Below are 16,393 nucleotides of genomic sequence, written 5' to 3' on the forward strand. Positions count from 1 at the left end.
AATCCCACAAGACCATGCACATGCATACGCGTTACCAGCTTGCAAGAGCTTGAGGTTGGTGCCTTAGTTTTACTTTCACACCAGTTTTTCCATCACGTAAGTGCCCTATGGGTGAACTTAAGTTGGCACAGCTGCTCTTAGCCTGTCCATTAAGGCCTGATCGTTAAATCCTAGCCTCAGAACAGTTAGTGTCCATTTGTAGACCACGGGTGTTTTGCATTTCTGCTTTAGGAATCGCCCCATTTTGCACAAAACCAGTTCTAGGGTCCCCCGGTTCACAAAACTACTTTCATTATCTATTGAATCTTGATTGAGACTGCATTTGGAGTGCTAGGGCAGCCATTTGAGCATCTACCATGTGCCAGGGACCCACTCTGATTAGCTAAGGCAGGGAAGGGAGTATCAGAAGTATTTGCAAGGGCTGGGAGGTTGCAATTTAAAATAAGGTAGTCAGGTGTCGCTCATCAAGAAATTGACACTGGAACATTTCGGTACTTTTGGATGTAACTAATTTCAGGTAGAAGATGTCAGAGGCCTCCAGGCAGGAGCAACGAGGGTGCTTCCTGGAGCACCACGGTCAGCTTGCCAGAGAAAGCAAGTAAGGGAGGGGACAGCTGAGGACAGAATAGTGTAGATGGAGTCTCGTGGAACCCATTTCAGGGACTTTAGCTTTTCCTTTGAGAGGCCTGGAGTCCCTATAGGTTTTAAGCTGAGGAACAGTGAGATTTGACTTTCAATCTAAAAGAAACTCAGGCTGCAATAGGGAAAATAGAGAGGAAGGTGGGGCAGAGGAGGAGCACAAACTAAGAGGCCAGATAGGATACACTTGCAATAATAACCCAAGTGAACCTTCCCGGCTGGGTTCTGCAAGAATAACAGCCAAGGAGGCAAATTATTAACCTGGATACGTTTCGAGAAACAGAGCCAACAGAATTTCCTATTAGCTTAGAAAGTCAAGAATCACTCAAACGTTTGAAGCCCAAGCTAGAAAACCTTGCCGTGCCCACAGGTGCTTTACGTCTTCTCCCATTTACCGTTCCCCTGCCAAGTGAGAGAGAAAGATAGTGAGACCCCACGGAAAGGAGAAACGCAAACCAACCCTTTGGAGCCCGTTTTTCCCCTCTCTACGAGCCCCTACACCTCGATATTACAAAAGTTCCCTTTTTCCTTCTGCTTTCTTGAGCAGGAAGGAAGCCCCGGTTCTCGCAGGACCTACAGCCGCTGCCCTGGCTCTTCTTGGCCACTTAGCTTTTTCTAAGACAGTTTTGAGAGCTCGGGCCCCGCAAGACACACCCCCCAAGTTCCCGAGGCCAGCAGTTGTTTCAGAGGAAAAGCGACTCCCACTTAATGCTTTTTCAAAAAGCTTTTTCATGCTTTTACAAAAAGAAAGGAAGAAAGAAAGAAAGTAAAAGAAAAAGCACTTCGGTTTTTTTTGCAAACCCCGAGCGGCCGCCTCGCAGCTCCTGCGAACACCCGGCGCCCACAAGGCCGGAAGCTAACGGCCGGGGACGCGGGCTACGCAAACTCAGGCAGGAAAAAGGCCTCCCCAAAACCCCCACCACAGCGCGCACCCCAAACTTCAGACAGAGCACGCGGGCGCAGACCACGCCGCTTCCGACCCGCCGCCCTTATATGCCCCTCGCCCATCCGCTCCTGGGACCGCTCGCAGGCCAAGCGCCGCCCACGCCGTCCTTTCACAGGGCCGCGTGGTGACGCCACTTCCGGAGGCGGGGCGTCCGGGCGGGCCCCGCGTGGGGGGAGGGGCGCGGCCAGGTCCGCGCAGGCTCGCCAGGGCCGCAGCGCCGAGCTGAGCGCTTGACTATATATGGTCAAAGCTGGGGGCGAGCCGCGCGCGGGGCCGCGCTTCCGGGTTCGGTGCGTCCGCAGCGGCAACGCGCAGGGCAGGGCGCGAGCGGACCTCGGAGCCCCAGCCTCGGACCGCCCCCTCCGCGCCCGGCACGCCCGGCGCCGCCTTTCGGTCCCTGTCCCCGACTCGGTCTCGGCCCGTCTGGTTTGCGGCGCGGGCGGCCCCGAGGGTCTTGGAGAGCGCGGCGCGGTAACAAGTGGGCGAGGATGCCGTACGAGATCAGTAAGTGCCGCGCCCCGGTGCCCCCGGGGTGGGCGCCCGCGCTGCTGGACCCTTCGGCCATCGTCGGGGCGTGGGCGGCTCGCCCGAGTCTCGGGGCGCGGGGGGCGGGGGCTACGGGCGCAGGTCGGGGAGCGCCCCGCCGCCCTCGGGGGCTACCGGCGGCGATCCAGCCCCGTGGAGGGAAGCAAAGTTGGCGTTTCGGCCCGGGCCCGGTGCAGCTTCTGCGTCCCCGAAGGGCCCGGCCGGGATCGTGGACCAGGAAGTCGCGCGGTCCCCTGCGCTCCTTCAGAGTGGCGGCCACCCCTCCGGGTGGAGGCAACAGGTGACCGGCTGAGACCGGTCCTGGGCCTCTGCTCTCCTCCCTCCCCTCCTTCCTCAGCCCAGCCGGGGACCGAGGTGGGGGCCACCCCTAACATGCCTCGCCGCGTTTGTGTCTCCGCAGAGAAGGTGTTCGCCAGCCTCCCCCAGGTGGAGAGGGGCGTCTCCAAAATCATCGGCGGCGACCCCAAGGGCAATAATTTTCTTTACACCAATGGGAAGTGCGTCATCCTAAGGAACATCGACGTGAGTATCCCCTTACCCCCGCGAGGCGCCGGCTGGGCCCCTGCGCACCTTAGGTGGTTTCCCCTGCTCCGGTCCAGTTCTGGCCCTGTGGCTCGGGGAGGGAGAGGACGCCACGCCCCCTCCGCCTGGGGAATCACACCCCAAAGCCCGGAAAGACTGTTTCAAGTTTATCTGAGCCCGGTTCTTTTTCTTCATGGGGAAACTGAGGCTCAGATTGATTCCGTTCCTAAGCGTAAGGGCTCTGGATTTGGGAGAGCAGACAGGCGGTCAGTTGCAGCTTGACCTTGGGGTGGTGGGTGACTTGGGCCTCTGAGCCCTAGTTTCCTCATCTCTAAAATGGAGATGGTGAGATGAGGCTCCCCCCACTTCCCCTGGCTGCCCTGCCCCCTGAGTGGGATGATGCATCCCTCCAGCCCAGCATGCCTGGCACGCACCCAGCGCTTGGTAAGTGGTATTTATGTTTAATCATTAACCCAGGGTCTCCTAGTGTGGCTGAGCCCCGACTCAGACCCAGACCTCTACACCCCAGACTCACTTCCTCCTGCAGGTCCGCGCCCCAGTGCAAAACCAGGAACCGGTTAATTCCCATGAATCAGTGGCACAGGCATCCTGTACCCAGGCTGAGAATGCTTCTAGAGCCAATTCCTTAGGAAATCCTTGCAAATTCCTGTTGCTCTTTTGTGATTATTGAAGTGACACGGGCTGCTTGTCAGTCTCCCCCCTGCCAGGATTGTGTGCTGAAATCTTTTCCTTGCCCGACCTGAGTGATGGAATGGGGGATGGAAACTGGAGGTGCCAGCAGGACCATTGGGGTAGGGGGTTGCCTTGAGCTGGGCTTGGGGTTTCACCTTGTGCAGTGTGTAGGTGGATGATTTTGCTTGGTGATGCTCCCCAAGGGTGTCAACTTAAATTCCCATCTGTTGTGACTAGCTTGGTGGGTGGGGATTGTCATTGATCAGACGTGCTTGCTCTAAGGAACCTCACAACTCGCTGAGGGAATAAAGGGGCTCTGTGGGCCTCGGCTTCCGTGTCTGTAACAAGAGAGGCCTGTGCAGGGTCTGAGGTGCTGCTGGCTCTGCCCCCATCTCTCTGGTGCAGCCAGCCAGTGCCGTTGTTCCTGTGCTGGAAGATGGAGCTCGGGCAGTTTCTGCCCTGCTGAGGCTTGCGGGGCACCTCAGCTGAGGAAGTGGGTGGGTGTGAATGTGCTTTGAAGGTGCTAACAGCTGCTCTGCTAGTCTCACGGATCCCTAGAAAGCTGATCCGGCCTCACTAGGAGTGAGGGAAGCACCACCAAGGACTGAGACCGTAAAGATCCAGGGGTGTCCAGAGGGGGAGCCTGAAAGTGGGAGAACAGTTGGGATGGCCCTAAGTAGGTACTCACTTGTAGTTGGGCACATAAAATGCACAGCGGCATCTCAGGGATGCAGACTGGACCACTCGAAGGCAGGCACGTGTGGTGGCCGTTTACCTTCACTTCCAGACACGGCCCTCGTGAAGTACCTACTGTGTGTGGTTCTGTGAGACACGGTTCTCACTGCAGCCCATCCCTCTGAAGGGGCGTGAGGCTCAGTGAGGTGAAAGCTGATAATGAGCTGGTTCCAGTGGCAAAGCTATTTGTGGCCGCTGACAAGCACCCTTCTGCAGGAGGCGGTCCCTGACTCGTGAAACCCATACTGCTCGTTCTTCTGAGGTCTTTATTTTTACCAGTACCCCAGAGTCTCCCATTCTCTTCTGAGGGCACATCTGCTTCCCCTGCCCTCCTATTTGTAAGTTGCTGCAGGGCCAGGACAGCCTGTGGTGCTGCTGGACTCACCCTCCCTGTTCTGATGTAAATTGGGCAGTAGGCTCTTGTTGGATTGGTGGGCTGTTGGTACCCCAGTAAAGGTGGCAGGATTAATTTTAGGGCCGAGGACTCCAGTGACACAGACAAGGATCCTCAACATTTAGGGACTAGGAGAGAAGATGGTGGGTTCGAGTACAGGCTCGGGGAGAGGAGCGGACAGGGAGGGGAGGTGGGGACCAGAGCGTGGGATGCCCAGCAGACGTCTGGTTGGCATCTCGTACTTCACATGCCCAGTGCACATCGGGGTCTCCATGTGTCCTTCCCCAGGAACAGCAATGCAGTATCTGCAGCCGTTCAGGCCCCAGACCTTGGACTTGTCTCCCCCATTCTCTTCCATGCCGTGTTTAATTCTTCACGGAATCCTATTGACTCTGCATTCAAAGTTACTTGAAAGTCTGACAAGTTTTCACTACTTCTCTGCTTCCACGCTCATTCAAGCCACCATCCTGGATTTAAAAAAAAAAAAAAACCCAAGCAAACAGCCCATAGCCCACACTGGTCTCCCTGCTGGCACCCTGGCTGCTCCGGTCTGTTCTCGGCACCACACGGGACTGGTTATGTTAAAACAGGAGACCAGTTGCTGCTTTGCTCTCCCTTACTGTGGCTGATGGGCCTCGCCGTCTGGCTCACACCGCACGCTCAGCTCCAGGCGACGTTCATCAGAGCCTGTCCTCAGTGCTTGCAGTCTAGCGGAGAAAACCGCTGTCAGGAACCTGAGTCAGGACTGGCACAGAGGAAGCAGAGGTGCTGTGGGCGCTCACCACAGGAGGCTCTGCGTGCCTGCGGGCTCTGGGAAGAGCCCTGGAGGGTCGCTGGTGCCAGTCAGGTGAAGTGCGGGTGGCGAGAGGGTGCTGCAGAGTGTCAGGGGCTGGAGAGATGGTCAGGGCTGGAACTCGGTGTGAGGGGGGCCGGCGGCACAGGTGTGCAGGGCTCAGGTAGGTGGTCAGGCAGTCCTACTCCAGATCTCAGGCCTGGTGCAGTGGGCACCAGCACCATTCAGAGGTTAGGCAGCCAATGATAACGTGTTTCCCCGAAAACAAGACCTAGCCGGACAATCAGCTCTAATGCGTCTTTTGGAGCAAAAATTAATAGAAGACCCAGCCATGTTTTACTATATAAGACCCAGTCTTACAGTAAAATAAGACCGGGTCTTCTATTAATTTTTGCTCCAAAAGACACATTAGAGCCGATTGTCCAGCTAGGTCTTGTTGTTGGGAAAAAGGTACGATTGAATCTGCAGTAGAAACACAATTCTGCATCTTAGATTTGAGGCAGGATGACAATTAGGGATCAGCACATCATTCGGCCCGTGCTCGTGGGCAGGTACAGCCAGTCCTGGCTTCTGGATGTTTTGCACACACATTCAGCCCCCGTCCTGCTGAGCTCTGATTGTAGCCAGTGACCAAGGTTGAAATCAGTGGTTCTCAGGGACAGGCAGCTTTGCCGCCACCCTCTGAGGCATACTTGGCAATGTCTGAGGACACTTGTGCTACTGCTGCCTAGTGTGCTGGTGCCAAATATCCTACAATGCACAGGACGTCAGTAGCGATTGAAGAACCTTGATATGTAACATTCTAATGCACGGGGTTAAGCACTTGAATAGAAGAGTGTCCTGACTGACGTGGGAACAAGAGGGAAGAACCATCCCTGCCACCGAGTATCAGGGAAGGCTTCTGGAGCTAGGGCATGTTAGCGTTGGGTTTTGGAGGATGAGTAAGAGTTCCCCAGGAAGAGGATTGAGACAGACGGCAGAGATGGGGAGAATCTAGACGGAACCACGTGCACTGAGGTTGGAAGAAGTTTGACTTGTGTCCTCTGAGCACCGTTATGGACTCCTGCAAGGTGGTTTTGGTACATTTCATACCTTGTTGATGGAGGTGTGGAGAGAGAGCAAAGCCTTTGAGGTAAAAAAAAAGGTGGCATCCTCATGCTTGAGGCCAGCAGAGAGGTGGTCATGTTTCTGGATGGTTCGTGGAGGTTGGAATGGTTGGAGATGCCCACTGAGATCCCCGCCCAGTCCCGAGCTTTGGAACGTGGGCTGAGTACAGATGACTTGTAGACCCGGGAGTGGAAAGGACCTCTTTACTTCTGCAGTCTCAGTGCTGGAGTCTCCCTGCTTCGTGGTGATGTGGCCCTTAGAATCACCTGGGTCCCAAGCTTTGCTCGGCTGGCTTCTAGGTCTGCACAGGCCCTCCCTCTGCTTCCCCGGGCGCTTAGCCAGAAAAGGCCAGTTCCCCAACCATGGACTCGATCTGAACAGCCCATCATGTGCACTCCAGGTCCGCCCCTGATCTTTGGGAGCACGGACTGGTTCTCGTCCTGCATGTGACCCTGCGCTTCTCCTCTGGCGTCCCAGCTGGTCTCTGATGGGCACATTTTGGGCCAGCAGTGGCCGTGCTCTTGTCTCATTCAGTTCAGTTCCCACATCTGTAAGAATAATGTTATTATGGGGTCAGGGTGAGATTTAACGGAGTTAATTCACAAGTGTCCCTATGGGGTTGCCTGGACTGTGACAAGTGCATGGTCTGCCTTTGTCGTCACACCCTCCCTGTTGGGTGATACTACGTTGTCTTTTTAGAGACAAGGGCACTGAAGTCCTGGGAGGTGCTGGGAAGTGAACCGGGGAGCAGCACCCCCCCAAGTCTTCCCTCTTGACTCGTCAGTCGGCCCTGGGCAGGCAGAGGGAAAGCGGAGGACAGGAAGGGAGGTGGCAGCGTCCAGTGGGCTACGGGTCTGCCCAGGGCCATGCAGGCAGCCCTCGAGGCGCCTGTGCCAAGGCGTGCTTTGCTTTATTGGGAAGGCGCTGAGATGACAGGCAGGAAGGAAAAGGCTTTCAGGGCTGGGAGAGATGATTGCCTGCTTGGAGCATCAGGGAAAGGGCTTCTTGGAGGAGGTGGCCTTTGCCTGGGTGTTAGGAGATAATTCAGTGTCATTGGGAATTGGGTAGGAGGGAAGACATTCCAGACCAAGGCAGATAAAGGGAAGAGTGTCACAACGTAGTGATTTGAGGGAGGAGAGATGAGGACTTGGGATCCTAAGTTGGGGCTCCATTCCTCTGGGTGATGGTTGGGCGGGGTGGTTGGTGCTCACTGGCTCCTTCGTAGGCTGGGCGCCATTTATGTAAAGTCCTTCATTCACTGCTGGGCCCAGGGCCAGCCCAGAGATGTGGGACGTCTTTGGAGGAATGAAGGGACCATACTGGGTGCAGTCTTGCCGTCTTTGAGGCAGCGTGGTAGGGGCTGGCCCTGGGTTCAGACCCGCCCGTCTGAAAGCACAGGTTTGTGGAGCGCTTCGGAGCTGGGTAGCTGGCCTTTCGTCTCCGATGGACAGGGGGCCCTGCAGATTTACAAATCGTTACTACACAGGTCCAGCTAGCAGTGAGTGCTTGCAGAACCAGGAGTATTTAGAAAGCCAGGAAACAGTCCTGGAAGGTCACGCTCACTCTCCTTGGTCAGAGGACGCCCCAGACTGTTTTAGGGCCCCAGCAGCTACCGAAGCGCAGCGGTCCCTGCACTGCTGTCGCACAGCTTCCACGCTGGTTGGCGCTGGAGGCCTTCCCGCCTCCTCACGTGCCCATTGGGTCGCAGTGGGCCAGGAGCCGAGGGAAGAGCTGCCCTACCCTCTGACCTGGGCCCTCACTGAACCTTACCTGTCGAATGGCGAGGTCACCTCTGACCCCTCAGCATGGAGACTGAGGACAAAAGGAGTGTGAAAGCCTTGGGGAGCGCAGGGGTGGCTCAGTTAGACCTGCCAGGGAAGCAGTGTTTAAGGAATCCCCCCTTCTGTGCTGCGGCCAGTCCCCACAGGCCGGGCAGGTGGTCGGAAGCTGCTGGGGAGTTTGGTTTGCTGGGCCTTGAACCCACCCCCAACGGTGAGGCTGGAGCATGCTCACGTCTTTCCTGTCTGGTGTGGCTCTCTGGCCTCCCAGGGGTGAGGGCAGCATTTTGGAGCTTCTCCCAGAGTCTCAGAGCCCTGAGCTCTGCCCCTCCCTCAACTAAGTCACCCAGCGCCCCCCGCCAGGCCCTGTGCTGGGCCCTGAGCTCAGCAGGGGACACCTTGTGGGACGTGGCATGGGGGCCGGTCCTGTTCTCACCTTGAGGTGGGCCCTGGGAATGAAGGGGCCTTGGCTGGGTCAACGGCCATGGGGGGTCTAGGAAGCGGGGAGGCAGAGGGGCAGGCCCTGCAGCTCCTGAGGGAAGGATTTCAAGGAAGTGATGGGTGATCAGAGTTGGGACCTAAGGACTGGTGGATTGATGGAAGGTAGAGAGCAATTCGGAAGAGAGCATAACATCACGGCTCCAGGCGGCAAAGGAAGAGCTGGGTGGAATCTGGCCATGGTGGGAAGAGGAGCTGTTGGGAAGGCAGGGCGGGGCGGGGCAGGGCAGGGCAGCGTGTGGTGGAGAGAGGGGGCAGGGCAGCCTGGGCTGGAGAGTGGGGGGCAGGGCAGCAGGAGGTTTAGTGGGCTCTGTTAGCCTCTGCCCACATCTGCTTGGTGCCCACAGGGCCGCCATTGCCAGGGCTGCTCCTGCCTGTAGTGTCTTGTCCTCTGACTGTAAGAGCTAGTGTCGCCTGTGGCATCACAGGAAGGATGTCCCAGACTCAGCAGCCCTTGGGACAACTGGAGCCCTGTTCTGAAGGTCCCCCGGGGCCCACGGGAGGGGAGCCCCTGCCACAGCAGTCATGCTCCCAGAATTGGCTCCCTTCCCTCCCTGACTCGTTTCCCTGGTTCACAGCCCTTCCCCAAATCAGCTGCTACCCCCTGCTTTCCTTCCCTGAGACAGTAGGGAGGTCTGCTGGCCCCCACGAGACTCGGGAGTGGGCGTCAGGTCAAGGCGTGGAGCCACCCAGGCCTGGCTGACGTGGACTGCGCCGGCACTGGGATGGGGAGGTGTCCTCTCCCTCTAGTAGCAGGCCTCCCTGTGCGGAGCCCTGGGGAGGGGCGGCCGCTGACTCAGGCACGCCTGTGCAGCCTCCTGGCCCCGCGGGCCAGCTGTGTTTGGAAGACAGTCGAGAGGGATGATGTCTCATCAGCCCAGGACTCGGGTGCCGAGCCTGCTAGGGGCACCCTTGGGGTTTCATGTGGCCTGCCCTGCAGATGCCCTGCCCATTTAGGGGAAGGACTTTTTAGGGCAGAATCTCCTCCCAGGTCCATTGCCTACTGTCTTCCATCCCTCCCCCCGGGCACCCATGGAGCCCACCCTTTTAAAGGCAGTGCAGGGTGGGGACAAGGTCACCTAGCTGTGAGTGCCAGTGTGGGCGGGTAATTGCCCTCTGGATGGCTTTCTCCTCTGTAAGCGGGTTGATGGGGCCCGCTGTGTCGGGGGTAAGACCCCTAGGTCAAGGCCCTTAATGGTGGCCTGTGCACAGCCCGCTTTAGCCAGCTTTTTTGTGAGGGGACTTGTCACAGTCACAGCTTGAGAATCTGAAGGGCTAACCTGGGCAGGAGCGGTTTGGATTTGGCAGACATTTCATGGATACCAGGCACCTGAGTTTATGGAGATGGAATTAAGGTGTAAGAAAATCCCTTCCTTTGAAGTATATACAACTTTGACAGACACATACAGTCCTGGAACCACGACCATAACCAGAATCTAGAACATTCCAGACATTCCACTAAGCCCCCTCGGCCCCCTGCCATCAGTCGGCTCCTCCACTCCCAGCCCCTGGTAATGACCCGTCGGCTTCCTGTCACTTGAGGGTTGCCTTTTCTAGAATTTCATACAAAAGGCCGTGCATTGTGTTGGCTTTTTTACTTGGTGTGGTGCTTTTGGGAATCGCTGCTGCTGCTGCTGTTGGGAGTAGCTGGGCCTCTTCCTTGCCGACCCGGATCCCACTGGGTGGACACAGCAGTTTTCCATCTCCAGTCGGGACACCTCTGGGTGGTTTCCAGGTGGGGCTGTTATGGATAAAGCATCTCTGACCATGCGGATGCACGTGACTTTCTGTGGACTTGTGCGTTTACTTCTCTTGGGTAATTACCTAGGAGTTGAATTGCTAGGTTTTCATATGGTATCTTTGACTAGAAATAACCAGCCTGTCTTCTGCCTGTTTTGGATTCCCACCAGCAATACCTGAACATTTCTGTGTGTCTGCGTCTGCCAAAATTTGGTGGCATCAGTGTTTTAATTTTACTGGTTCCAGTGGGTATGAAGTGGTATCTTGTTGGAGTTTTAATTTGCATTTCCCAAAGACTAATGACATTGAGCTCCTTTTCATTTGCTTATCTGACATTCATAATATCTTTTTTCTCTTTTTTGGATACTAGCTATCTTTTTTATTTCATTAGCAAATGTTTATTCCGACATGGATTAATTTATGAACAACATATATTAATAGTAAGCACCTACTATGTCACATAATAAATGTCAAGTCTTGGGTGAAAGAGAAAGTCTATGAAATTTTCTTTTCCCCGAAACAATTATTTATTGAGCACCTGTTATTTGCTAACTGCTGTGATGCCTGAAGAGAGAAACAAATGCACATGAAATAGGTCACAGAAAAGCTGGAGTAGAAGGACTCTAGGAGCTGAGGGACCACAGTGTCGCTGCTTCCGGGGTGTGTGGAATGCTTGGAAAACAGGGAAGCGGGAAGACGAGAAGACAGCCTTGACACAGCTCTTCAGTTAGGCCTGATGCATAGATAAGTGGGTGTTAGCAGGCAGGGAGAGGCGTTGCTGGCCGAGGGAACAGCATTTACAGACTCGGGACTAACAGGATTGGCAGAAGGTGGCTGGTATCTCGGGTGTGCTTTGTGGTGGCAGTCTGGTGGACGGGGTGTGGAGCTCCTGTGGCGGGAGGCTGAGAAGAGCATAGGCCTCTGACCTCTAAGGAGATGGGGGAGAGGAGACTGCCAGGTGGCCGGAACAGGTGGGGGTGCAGTTGGGGGTCAGTTTAGATGCGCCTGCAGTGGCTGCTTCTGGAAAGCTGGGCGACTTCGCTGGAACTTCGTCTGTGGGAAGCTGCCTCTTTTCAGAGACGACTTGGTTCGTAGAAAGCGGACAGCGAGCGTCAGGGATTCCATGGCCGGTTCACTCCCTCCTGAAAGCAAGCTCAGCTTGCAAATCCGGACAAACCAAGAGCAGCTCAGTGTGCCAAGGCCTGGTTGTTTGTGTGGGGGCCGGGGGGGGAGGTGCCAGGATCTACTTTCAGGAAACCATGTTAAGTAAAGTAAACCTTACTTCTGAGTAGTAAAGATGCTTCTAGTCCCACATGTGGCCCTCATTCTTGCTGCGGAGTCCAGCCAGCCTTGGATTGTGCGGGGAAAGGGAGTGGGGAATCCACATTTCCTAAACGAAGGTTTTGACAAGGAGAGGCTCCCACCGTGGTGGACACACTGTTCTAGGGCCTCAAAGCCAGGGGCTCTGTTTGGGTCGTCCCCCACATGGCAGCCTGGGACAGGGCTGATTCTGAGCAGGGGAGACCAGCTCTGGAGGAGTTGGAAGACAGCTGACTTGAAGAATTCTACAGCTGCAGCTGGCAAGTTCCACAAGCAGAAGAAAATTAGAGCCATAGATTTTCTTCTTTTAAGGAAATGTCTGTCTCATGTGCATATTTCAATACATGGGAAAGAACATCACCTCGAATTCGGTCCTCATAGACTAAAGAGAAAGAGTTAGAGTCACCTAGCGTTCCATCAGGCAGAGATCGGCGGGGAGTAGGCACATAGGCAGGTGGGTGCACCTCCGGGGTTTTCCTCATGAAGGGTTTGCGTTCGTGTGTGTTGTTCCCCCCACCTCCACGAGCTGGGAGGGCGGAAGGCCCTGACTGCGCCTGCGTCCCGTGTGCTTACTCGGTCTCCTCCCTGCAGAACCCAGCGCTCGCCGACATCTACACGGAGCATGCTCATCAGGTGGTGGTGGCCAAGTACGCGCCCAGCGGATTCTACGTCGCCTCTGGAGGTACCTGTGTGCGTGTGTGCCTCGTGCACACCTGGGGGGGGGGAGGGAGGTGGGCGTGGCAGGTGGATGCGGTGTCATTCGTTTCAGTTGGGGCTGACAAGGGAAGGATAAGCCACCCGATAGCCCCATCCCAGAAGTTGGTGGTTTGCAGCCTTCCAGCTGGTTCCAGCCTCAGGTCAGTAGAAGTGCTCTTGGGAGGCTGGCCACACAGACACCTTTGTGGGTGGCTGCCTCAGGATGCAGCGGAGTGGGCACTTGCTGGTTTTCATGTTTAGACCTCTGACTCCATCTGTAAAACTTGCTCTTATTTATATCCTGTGATTTATTTTAGCTCTGTGAATTTTTTTTCCTGTCCCTGCTTGCCAGCAAAATGCCTCTTCATTTAAAGCCCCAAGATTTGGCCCTGGTGCCTTTTAAAACTATCTTCTCAGGAGAGAAATGTGTGGTGAGGGCCCCCACTGCCTGCTTGGCACAGCACGCCTGCGCTGGTGCCATGAGCCGGGAGCCCGGCTGCTGAATCACGGGCGAGCCCAGGCCTGCCCTGTCCCGTGTCCCCAGGCCAGGGTGATCACCCAGACAGAAATCAGTGCCTTCGGGTGCTCGTGCAGAATCGGTGAGGAAAGCTGGCGCAGACTTCTGCAAAGCACAGTGCACAGAAGTAAAGGATTAATTTGACATTTTCTTAATTCGGTGGGGGAACCAAGGGGGTCTTGGGCTGCACGAGTCCCAGTATTCTTGGGTAGAAGTCACAGTTCACGTTTCCAGTGCTCTGATCCTTTGTACAGTGAAGACAGCAAAACATTCACTGCAGAGATGAGAGCCCTGGGCTAGACAGTGTGGTGGGGCGGGGATGTGCTCTCTGCCTCAGGTACCTGGTACCTGGTGGGGCTGGGGTGGGGCTGGGGTCCCAGGACCTCGGGAAGCTCGCTACTCACTCCCAGGGGGGGTTCCAGCCCTCTGCTGGGTATTGAGGTCCCTGTAAGTCTGACTAGTCCACGTCTGCTGAACGAGTGAACCTTCTAGAAGGCTTGTTGCGTGAGAAAGCCCATGCTGGGCCCTCGGCCCTGAACAGGACAGTCCGGCTGCCCTTGGGGACACACAGTGCCGTGTGCTGGTTCTCGGTGTGGGGCCCATTTCCCTTTGCTGGTGGCAGTCTCCTCAGGTCATTGTGATGCTGGGGTCTGTGCCCCGTGCTCAGTGCCCTGGGTCCCCAAGCAGGGCGACGTCGGGGTGCGGCACCCCCAGCTGTGCAGAGGCAGCTTTCCGGAGTGGGGGCCCCGCACCCCGAGAAGGATGTGCGGGTTGCACAAGGGAGGAGCATGGGAGGGGACCCGGCCACGCTGCCGGTGTGAGCAGCGGCCCCTCCAGTCACTCTGTCCCCTTGCGCTGTGGTGCTCTTCTTCCTGTGCAAGCGATGGGTGAGTGGATGTCTGTGTTTCTTGTCTGTGCCCTTGGAGACCTCAGGCAGGGGCCGTGCCCCCAGCTCCTAGCACGGGGCTTGGCACCTGTGGCACTCAGCATCTGGTCTGCCCTCTGCTCTGGCCTGGGCTCCTCATCCAGCCCCGGGGTGTTGCGGGGCTCAGTTCAGGAGCCTGAGGTCTGGGGGCGGAGGCGGTGGGGGGACGGCTGGGCTGCCTGGCGGGAATGGCGCGTGAGCTGACCGGAACGACAGGCGAGCCACTTGCTGAGCCCAGGGAGGTGGGCGAGCTGGGCGCATCCTGTGAGAGGGTGGGGCGCCCCAGGACTGGCCTGAGCACAGAGGACCCCAGCCTGGTGTTTGCTGGGTGCGCGTGCCCTTCCCCACACACGGTGCTCCTTGTCTGACACTGCTGCCATCTGCTGCTTCCCTTCCTTTCCCCACTGGCCAGTTCAGCAAAGCCACTTAACGAGGTCCAGGTCGTCTTTGGACCTCCCCTCGGGTGACATGCCAGGCAGTTTTCCTGAACCTCGCCTGGAGAGGACCAGAGGCTCCCTGGGAGCCCCCTGTGCTGTTCACGGGGATGTTAGCATTCGTCCTGTCTGTCCCCCAGCTGGGCTGTGGGTGCCAGGTGTCTGCTCACTGACAGTTAGGACCACCTCCTACGGAGTGCCTACGGCGTACTGAGGGCTGGGCTAGACGGACACCTGTCAAGTCGTGACCGCATGACTGGCCGTCCAGCTGTAGGTGTTTGAGACCCCGGAGCCCCCGGGCAGCGCGTTTGTGGAGCCGGTGCAGCCTCTCCCCTCACTTGGCTCCACGTAAGCAGGACAAGAGCTGTTCTCAGAGAACCGCTGTAGAGTTTGTTAAGTGCTAACGTGGGCCGGGGGTCCTGGAAACACAGCACCAGCTAATCTGCTGGGAGGCAGCCTGCTCTGGGCCAGGGGTGTAAGCCTCAAGAGTTCATGTAAAGTGCTCCATTTTTTCTGCTAATGGGGAAATTCTGTGCTCATGTGGGAAGGGGTGGGTGAGAGTTGGTGCTTGGAACTTGGTAACAAGGTGGTGGCAGGGAGGGAAAGGGGGTGTTACTTTATCACTAATCCGAGGCAGATGCTACAAGGCGTGGCATCAAGTTCTGTCTGTAGTACAGTTCCTCCCAGTGCCCGCCCACCTGTCTCCCAAAGGCTCTTACTCACACCTCAGTCATGAGATGTGGGGTGTGCTGTGCTGTAATGAGGGGCTGCTGGTTGCCTGGGGCGCCGGCAAAGGACTGCAAGGCAGCGGGGTCTGCAGACCCCAGGTGGGGGCCACCACGCGCATACCTGCATGCACCGGGCTGCACAGCTTCACCTGGTTTCTGTTAGGACTACAGCACGCCCAGGCGCGATGGGTGTCACTGTACAAATGAAGAACTTTAGTTCCAGCCTGATAAGGAAGTTGCCCAAGGCCCATGTGCCATTTAGATCCCCTACAAGGAAACAAATACCGTCATCAAATGAGTCTGCAGCCTGATGTCTTGGGTTTGCAGGCCTTGTGATCTGGTGCTCACCCGTGAGGGGCACTGACCCAGCAGTGGTCCTCGTGGAGGCGGCAGGCTCTGATTAACAAGAGGCTGGATACTGCCCACCTGAAACAGGCCCCACCTCCCGCTGCGGCCTCGGCCACCTGCAGCAGGCCTGTGGGCCCCACGGGGCCCTGGCCCAGGGTGACCGTGGCTCTCACCCCCCCACCCCCCATGGTGTCCGCAGACGTGTCTGGGAAGCTGAGGATCTGGGATACCACGCAGAAGGAACATCTCCTGAAGTACGAGTATCAGCCTTTCGCGGGGAAGATCAAGGACATTGCTTGGACAGAAGACAGTAAGAGGATCGCAGTGGTCGGGGAAGGAAGGGAGAAGTGAGTCTCTGGCCTCGGCCCCTCCCTGCCCATGTCCCCTGCTTTGCTCTCTTTCTGGGGTGCCCCTGGTGGGTTGGGGGTGTGCAGTGACATCAGTGCTAGCTGGGACTAGTGTACGGTGAGTCCCCAGAGGTGCAGAGCCCTCCCGCCTCCTTTACAAAGGTGTGACCAGCGGGAGCCACTGAGTGGGCTTTGGCATAACAGTGGTGAGCCCCTCGGGGTGGTCACGGGGCCCAGGCCCTCTTTCTCTGTCTCTCGAGTCCTAGAACTCCAGCCCTCAGGCCACATCCCAGGCAGCAGTAAGCAGGAAAGGCAGACTGTGAGGGAGGTCCTTCCCAGCAGCTGCCACAGGGCCACACGTAGCTGGGCACGTCACCCCAGCGCCCCTTACTAAGGAAGAAGGGGCAGCTGGACACTGGGTAGGCGGCCCTCGGTGGCTGTGACACTCACGGGTCTAGTGACCAGCGGGTCAGTAGTGCAACCCAGGTTTTCTTACTCCAAATGCAGTCAGGTTTCCAAATGCATGCTTTCGTCCAGCCCCACACTGGCAGGCACACGTCTTTTATCTCCCTTACTGGGAGGCTCTGTTCAACCCGGCTTCTGGTTGGTATCACTTCAAGTCATTCCTGTAGGTCTTAATTCCTTTTGCATTTGGTTGTAAATGGTAACCAAAACAATACGTTTGCA

The 16,393-nt window shown here is 56.9% G+C and overlaps 1 protein-coding gene across 1 annotated transcript in view; it reads left to right on the forward strand.

Moving 5' to 3' along the window:
• The first annotated feature begins 1,849 nt into the window (after positions 1-1,849).
• Positions 1,850-16,393, forward strand: part of WDR1 (WD repeat domain 1) — a 36,129-nt gene continuing 21,585 nt past the window's right edge. Inside the window, 4 exon segments of the mRNA XM_033106056.1 lie at positions 1,850-2,089; positions 2,532-2,653; positions 12,303-12,393; positions 15,559-15,706. Coding sequence (XP_032961947.1) covers positions 2,074-2,089; positions 2,532-2,653; positions 12,303-12,393; positions 15,559-15,706 — 377 coding nt within the window. The 5' untranslated portion in view covers positions 1,850-2,073.

Source organism: Rhinolophus ferrumequinum, chromosome 5, assembly GCF_004115265.2.
Source record: "Rhinolophus ferrumequinum isolate MPI-CBG mRhiFer1 chromosome 5, mRhiFer1_v1.p, whole genome shotgun sequence".
Lineage (NCBI taxonomy): Eukaryota > Metazoa > Chordata > Mammalia > Chiroptera > Rhinolophidae > Rhinolophus > Rhinolophus ferrumequinum.